Raw genomic sequence first — 8217 nt, 5'->3', positions numbered from 1 at the left:
TGGACTAGCTCCCCAGGCTCCTCTGCCCAGGGGATTCTCCAGGCAAGAATACAGGAGTGTGTTGCCACGCCCTTCCCTAAGGGAACCTTCCCAACCCAGGGATGGAACTCTTGAGTCTCCAGCATTGGCAGGCAGATTCTTTACCACTAGTGCTGCCTGGAAAGCCCTGGAAGCACTTAAAGGACCTTATTCAGGAACCTCAGGGTATAACCTCCAGTTCACTTATGAGGGGCTCACTGCACCATGAATAGGTCCGGAAGCATAAGCCCAGCTTCTGTTGTGTCCCTCCAGCACCCACGGAAGCCAGCCTTCCCAGTTGCCCTGACCGGAATTCATCACTCATGCCTGAAAGGTTCCAGGATATGCTACCCCAGAACATGTCTCTTTGGCATATAGGTTATTTTAAGCTAAAGGCCATTAACCTGCAGCTGTGGGAAAAGCTCTAAAACAGAGCACAGGCTTTCTTTTTATAAAAGAAATTTGCATTTATTAAGGCGTCTCCCCATCATGTACCTGGAAAAGGAGTTTTAACAACACTCTTAAGGAGAGGGAACTGGCTTAAATCTGCATGACAAACCTTAGTAACAATACTTACTGACTACACTTTTCCTTCCCCTGTGGCACTAGTGGTAAAGAACCTGCCTGCCAATACAGTAGATTAAGAGATGCAGGTTCAACCCCTGGGTCGGGAAGATCCCCTGGAGGAGGAAATGGCAACCGACTCCAATAATATTGCCTGGAGAATCCCACAGACAGAGGAGCCTGGCAGGCTACAGTCCATGGGGTCGCAAACAGTCAGACACAATGGAAGCGACTGACTTAGCACACACTTTTCCTGATCGCTTTCCCAAAACTTGCCTCCACCCGGAAGCTCAAAACCCCTTTTCCTTTGTTTAGCCTAAAATGGTATATAAGCCCCAGTTCTAATGGTCTCTCTGGGTTTCTCATCACTGACTATTCCCACGTGCATGCACGATGCACATGGTAATAAACTTCTGTTTTTCTCCTGTTAATCTGTCTTTTGTTGGTCTCATTTCCAGGGCCCCAGCTAAATAAAGAACCTAGATGGGTTCTAGACGAAAAAGATTATTTCTCCTCCCCTCCACCCCAAGAACACTCCTGTCCTGCTTAGCTTTACTGCCACTCGGTCCCAGCACAGCGCCCTCTCGGGGAGGCCTCCATGCGGTTCTCGGTGGCAGCCCTTTCATCTTTGGGGGTTCCCTTCCTTGCTCCATGGGCTGTGTAAGTGGATGCTTCATTGATTAAGTATTTTGAAAATCAACCCTGCTGGTGGGGTAGGGGAGAGCGCTGTCTGATATGAAGCCCACTCTCCGATTCCCCTTGGGTTAATGGAACCTGAAGAACAAAGAGGATTTCCTGTTTCAAAAACCAGAGAGAATAAACTCTATCCAGAGTGGCCTAAAATTACAATGGACCGTAGGACGAACTACAGTTGGCAGGAAGGGCTAGGAGTGGGACTACTGCTGGCCCTGAAGCATCCAGAAGCAACCAAAGACCCAGAAAGAGACTGAAAGGCAGCAAACAGCAAGCAACGCCTGGGTGATGGGCCTGGGTGGGAACATGGCAGCGTGTGAGGTGCCATGAACACTGGCTTTGGAGTAGACAGACCAGATGCAGTGGATCATTCTTTCCAAAGAAGGCTGCAGCAACATATTTATCCCATCCCACATGTTCTTTTCACAGCGGGACTGATGCTTAGCCCAGCATGAAGTGAGGTCCGTTCTTCCTCTCCTTGAATCTGGGCATGGCCTTGTGACTGCCCCGACAATGGATGCTATGTGATGTACAAGGCGGTGTCAGAAAAAAAGTTGGGCTTCAACCTAGCTGGCTCCAACCCTTGCCTTTGGAACCCAGGCACCATGTTATAAGGAATCCCAGAGTGCATGCAAAGGCCAGGTGTAGGGGTTCCAGTCCACAGTCCCAGCTGAGGTCTTAACCAACTCCCATCTTGAGGCCCTTCTGAGGATTCCAGCCCCCAACCTTCAAATCTCTCCACTGTCCCCTGAGTTCCTGACCCACAAAGCCATGAGCCATAATAAATGATTATTTTCTTAAGCCACTGTTTTGGGGTAACAGGTTATGCAGCAACAGACACTAATTCACTCAACCTGGATGCTGTCTCCTCTCATCAACTGTGTGACCCTGGACCAGAGTCTTCCTCTTGGAGTTGCAGTCTCCTTGCCAGAAAACAGACATGAGCACATGACCCCTTCCCTCGGCACAGTCCCGAGCAGCAGAACTAACAACTGTGAGGTGCCGACACTCCTGGCTGTTCTCTCAAGCTACCTTGTTTAATTTACCTGCCTACTTACTTCAACTTTCCACTTTGAGAAGGTACATCCCACAAAAGCCCATCTTGCCTACTGCTCTGGTATCGTTTAGTTGCTAAATCCTGTCCAACTCTTGCGACCCCACGGACTGTAGCCTGCCAAGTTCCTCTGTCCATGGGATTTCTCAGCAAGAATACTGGAATGGATTGCCATTTCTTTTTCCAGGGGATCTTCCCAACCCAGGAATCAAACCTGGGTCTCCTGCATTGCAGGTAGATTCTTTTTTGACTGAGCTACGAGGGAAGCCCTGCCCACTGCTCTACCCCAAGGCCTAGACAAGCACCTACCACCATAATTTCCCCATTAAAACCTGATTGACTGAAAAAAAAAAATAGTAAAACTAACATAGCAGCAAAGTGTTCACAAAATACTTCCTGTTAATAAGTGATCAGGGCAGGGAGGCAAAAGACCCAAGTCAAGGCAGAGCAGGGGCCACTGAAGTCTGGCAGACAGTCTAGAGTTCAAGATGTTCTACAGTCAGATCTGAAAGCCCAGGGGTGAAGCCCACCCTGACCCAGCAGGGCTGGAGAGGCCAAGGGAGCTCTTCCCAGAACTGCTGAGTAGTAGTCACACACTTCCTCCCCACACCAGGGGCCTCCGCTAGCCCTACCATTTGACCTGGCCCCTGTCTGTGCTGCCAGCCAAGAATGTCTGGCTTAACCACGGACACAGTAGAACTGATCTTCTCTAATCCGCAGCCCTGCTAAGTGCAAAGAGGGCTTCCAAGGTGGCTCAGTAGTAAAGAACCCACCTGCCAAGCAGGAAACGCAGGTTCAATACCTGGTCGGGAAGATTTCGCTGGAGAAGGAAATGGCAAGCCACCCCAGTATTCTTGCCTGGGAAATCCCATGGACAGAGGAGCCCAGCAGGGTATAGTTCACAGGGCTGTAAAGAGTCAGACACCACTTAGTGACTAAACAACAAGTACAAGGAAAGTTCAAGGTGGTTAACTCTAGTCTTTTCTGTTCTGCCCAGGGCTGGGAGGTAGCTCCCACTACTGCTTCTGAAGCCAACTGTCCATTTTCTACACTACCAGCTGACCTCTTCCACAGGCCTCTTTCCTTTGCCTTGAGAATGCTCCATTGTGGGATGAAGGGCAACTCGATATAAATCCTAGTGATCCAAAGCGGATACTCACAGTGAAATGGTTTTCAAGTACTGGTCCAAGATTTAACTTCCCCTGCTCTTGGGAAACTTCAGAAATTGGCTATTAAATAGGGTGGTGAAATGACAGAGCCCATCCAATCCTTGCAGCACTTTCGGAAAAAATATATGAAAATCACTTTTAAAAAAATCAATGCTATGGGGAAGGAGAGAAACTGAGCTTCGGAAAAAAAAAAAAAAACCACTTCTCCAAGGGGACACAAAAAATTACAAAATTGTCGAGCAATGTTTTGTTTCCATTGGCCATTGAGGACTTTCTTTCATGTGGACAGCAAACTCCTGCCAAGATGCTCAGAGTTCTCAATGACTTTTCAGCCTGGAAGAACTCAGGGACCATCTAATCTGCTACCTCTGAGCGGTCATGTTTTATTATTATCCTCAATTCCTAGGAGGAATAGCCCTCACATCTGTTCAGCCACATGCTCCAGGCTCCCAATACATGCCCATCACTGTCAGAGACCTCATTAAACAGTGACAGTGGCTTGTTTACCCAACATGCTCCGTGAGCCAAGAACCATCGTGAGCACTCGTCCTGGCATCCACTCCACAGAGGGATGGATGTGAAGATGGTGGTGGGGACGATGACTATTACGTTCACACGTGAGGACGTGGAGACTAGAAATTGGGAATGTTTTTTGTGTGTGGTAGAATCTGAAGCTCTGGGAGTTTGACTCCAGCCCACACTTTTAACCTGTTATGTCACCCCTCACTAATCTCAGCCCTAACTGTGTCCTGCTTTGCCCTGCTAAGCCCTCGATGGATCAACACCTCTGTCCATCCCTCCACTGAAGTGCCTTTTCATCAATGCGGGGGCCCCCCAGAGCCTCCCTCCTTGGGCTGAAGCCCATTCGGTTCACAGTAAGGGACGAGTCACTCCATTCACTGGTTTATTGAGATTTGGGGAGCTCCTTCCCCCAAGACACCACAGTGCAAAAAGGACACCATCTCCTGCCACACAGGACCATCTTCCACCTCCACAGTCAGGGGTGCCTTCCTTTGGTCAGGCTTTTCACCAACCACCCACTGCAAGGAGCTCCCCCAACCTGCCCCCATTTCTTCTCCTTTCTTTCCCTCAGAAAAATACAAAACTGAAGGGAACACTCTTGTAGAGGAGGATTGTGAGTGTGGACCGAGGATGCTCCAGAGCACAAAGGAGAACAGGGTGAGTGCAAGCAGAAACCGAGTGTGATGTGGACCCAGACGTGGACGGCCCCACCAGGTGGGAATCGGGGGAAAGTCTGCAACAATGTGCAGGGTGGGTGCATATGGCTCTGCTGGAAGAACACAATGATTTTAAGGTGCAAAAAGAAGAGGGTACACGAGGGCACATAGGGCAAGTGCACAGGTAAACTTGGACGTGTACAAATGGCACACGCCCACCCACACAGCTCTCCCAAGGGCATATCCATGACCATGAGGGGGCACACGCAGCCATGAGCGAAGGGAATACAGCAGGGCACGTGTAGCCACGGGAAGGGTGGAGAGAGCACATGTGAAACGCATGTGCAAACAAGAAAGTGAGAACAGGGAGGATAGATGTGTGTTGGAAGAGGGAAGGAGCATGTGAGCCTTGACAAAAAGAGTGAGTGCCTTGCAAAAGCTAAATTCAAGAGGGATAAAACGTGTGGCTGTGTGGAGGGACAAGTGGGTTGGAAGGAGATGAGGATGGTGAGAGAAATGGCCAGGCCCTGTTGCCACGGGGAGAGCACTCTGGGGAGGCCCCTGCCGGTGGGAGCAGAGCACAAAGGCGAGGGGGCTGCTGGGTTGTCGTGGCAACCAGAGGAAAAGAAGAGGGGGTGTGTGTCCTGAGGCACCAAGGAGCCAGTGAGTGAGAAGCTTCAAGCCGGGTACAAACTCGATTATGAAGTAGAGATAGACAATGATACGAATGAATGAGAGAACAGGGCCCGGCTCCCACAGCACTGGAGACTCAGACGACGCTGGAACCTGGGACTCTGGGACTCAAGAGGGGCAGGTATTTACAAGAGATGGATGGAACGGTGTTCTTCCCACCTAGGGTAGGGATCCCCTGCTTCGTCCCAAGCTCCCCCCCTTCTCCTTCTCCCTCTCCCTCCCCCTACTTGCCTGTCCCCCCTCACACCTCCCTCACTTGTAAAGCAAGTGGACTCGACTTCCATCACAGCTAAGCCGGTCAGGGGGCTCAGGGGGCCCCCTGGGCAGGCCCCCCGAGGGGTCTGGGGGTGTCGGAGGGTGACGCCGGGATCGGAGCTGCTGCCGAGACTGGAGCTGATGGCGCAGTTCAGAGACCCGCTCCTCTTTCTGGAAGAAGAACACAACCGGGCGAGTGGGAGAGAGAAGTCAGGAAAGGGTAGGAGGAGGGAAGGAGAAGCAGAGAAAAATGTGGGGGAGAGGGAGGGGAAGACGGACAGAAGAAAGGAACAGGAACCATCAGGCAGGAACAGGGAGAGCCGAATGCACACACTGAACACAGTGGGGCAGCAGTTGAGATCAGCGAAAGAAAGGGGGTAGGGGAGGGGAAAAAGGGCCGAGCACATAGCTTCCGCTTCCGGTAACGCACTCAACAGATTAATGCCAACCCAGTTTGAACACCCCCAGCCTAACATTGCACTGGCCCCTAACTCCCGCTGGGGGCACTGCAAACACCCTGTATATCTGCCCAGACCCCTCTCACTGGAGTGTATACTCAACCCCCACAACCAGCCACGCCCAGCCCAGGGCCACGCCCTCGCCTCCAGGAGGCGGAGTCAACAATGCAGATCCTGCTCTAGAGCCCCTCTACCCGCTGAGGCCTGCTCTTGACCAGATTTTTACCTGAGACTGACTCCACCTTCTCCCCTTCCCTGTCCTCTTCCACTTACTCCCTGGCAGCTTGTCTCCTGAGACCCTCCCTTGGTAAATCACGTGCACAGGAACCCCGATCTCAAGCTCTACCTCTGGAAGCCTGACCCCACCCGAAACGTGGGCCTCCCTGACCTGCCGCCACCTCTGCCTTCACCACGTACCTCGGCGATGATCTTCTCCAGCTCGCGGTTCTCCTTCTCCAACAGCCTGGACTTCTCCTCCTCGTTGTTGTTGGTCGAGGACCCTGTCTTCATGGTGTCCTGTGCCTCCGACTGCCACTCCCCTCGGGTGATCAGCCTGCGCATCTGGGAGCAGGAGTTGGGGGTGTGGATGGGCCAGCACGGACTGTCAGCAATTAGCTCATGGTGGGTTGCAATTGGAAGGAAGGAAAACAAGAGGGAGCTGGGCCCAAAACAGACGAAGTGGGAGGAAGGGAAGTAGGGACACAGAGGGGACAGGGGCTGGAGAGGCTTGGAGGACAACCAGAGCCATACCTTGGGCACAAAGAGCACCACCAGGGTGATATAGGAGGAGAAAACTATGGCGAGAGAGGCGAAGGCGAAGGCAGCATCCTGCTGGCTCGACAGAATCATGGTGACCGGGGCAGTGATAAGGCATAGAACCTGGGGGCAAAGCGTGTGTGGGGTCACAGGCCTGCTGGCTTAGACAAGAGCCAGGGCCTTCTTCCCCCAGAAAAGTCTATGGGGACAGGTTCCTGGGGAACTTTCCATTCAAAAAAGACCCAAAGTCGGGATGTGAGAGTTGAACCATAAAGAAGGCTGAGCACTGAAGAACTGATGCTTTTGAATTGTGGGGTGCTGAAGAAGACTCTTGAGAGTCCTTTGGACAGCAAGGACATCAAACCAGTCAAACCTATAGGAAATCAACCCTGAATATTCACTGGAAGTACTGATGCTGAAGCTGAAGCTCCAATACTTTGGCCACCTGATGGGAAGAGCTGATTCACTGGGGAAAACCCTGATGCTGGGAAAGACTGAAAGCAAAGGAGAAGGAGGCAGCCAAGGATGAGATGGTTGGATGGCATCACTGACTCAGTGGACATGATTTTGAGCAGACTCTGGGAGATAGAGGAGGACAGGGAAGTCCATGGGGTCTCAAAGAGTAGGACATGACTTAGCGACTGAACAACAATAGTCAGGTTCATCCTCAAATGTAGGTTGGTAAGAATCCCAGATAAACTGTCCCAAACCAGCTCCAGCTCTAGGACAGCCCCTCCCTCCAGACAGGAGCCCCCAGGATCTCTGTACACACATCAGAGTCCTTAAGAGCCAGTCCTGAGCATCCCCGGCAGGAAATCTCATTCAGATTCCAGCTTGGGAACCACAGATGAGGAATTTCACCTGTTTCTGCTTCCGCATCTGTCTAGTGGGGATGCTAATCACCACATCACTGGGTGGTTGTACGAAGATTGATGTGCACTTTATACATTTATAAAGGGCTTTTCAAACCCAAGGCATTAGAAAACGTTTTAAGACTTCTACCCAACTGACCCCACACCGGGCACCTCATTCTTCCCAGGCCACCCCCATCTGGGTTGCTGTGGCCAGTCCCCATGGTCAATGCCAGGTGTCCAGGGAGCTCACCGCCACATTGTAGATGGCCATGCCCACAGCCCGGTGGTCATTGATCTTCTCGGTGGACACACTCTTGGTCTCATAAGCAAGAAAGATACCCAGCAGCAGCAGTAGCCCCTTGTAACCATAGAAGATCCCTAGGATGGCAGGGAAGGGTTATCCTCCACTCACTCCCCACTTCTCTGTGCTCCTTCTGATGGCAGTGACATGGGGGTCTCCTCTCCAACCCAGCCCCTCTGACCTAGTATGCCCCTCCCTGTCCACTGCCCCCGGGTCCACCCAAC

At 51.8% G+C, this 8217-nt stretch overlaps 1 protein-coding gene across 1 annotated transcript in view; it reads right to left on the bottom strand.

Moving 5' to 3' along the window:
• Positions 1–4388: 4388 nt before the first annotated feature.
• The window catches only part of GABBR1 (gamma-aminobutyric acid type B receptor subunit 1), a 28916-nt gene continuing 25087 nt past the window's right edge, over positions 4389–8217 (bottom strand). Inside the window, exons 20-23 of the mRNA XM_027525445.1 lie at positions 7943–8070; positions 6833–6961; positions 6500–6643; positions 4389–5795 (exon numbers count right to left, since the gene is read on the bottom strand). Coding sequence (XP_027381246.1) covers positions 5622–5795; positions 6500–6643; positions 6833–6961; positions 7943–8070 — 575 coding nt within the window. The 3' untranslated portion in view covers positions 4389–5621. The remainder of the gene's footprint in view (positions 5796–6499; positions 6644–6832; positions 6962–7942; positions 8071–8217) is intronic.

This window comes from Bos indicus x Bos taurus, chromosome 23, assembly GCF_003369695.1.
Source record: "Bos indicus x Bos taurus breed Angus x Brahman F1 hybrid chromosome 23, Bos_hybrid_MaternalHap_v2.0, whole genome shotgun sequence".
NCBI lineage: Eukaryota > Metazoa > Chordata > Mammalia > Artiodactyla > Bovidae > Bos > Bos indicus x Bos taurus.
This window is presented reverse-complemented; position numbering and strand designations above follow the sequence as displayed.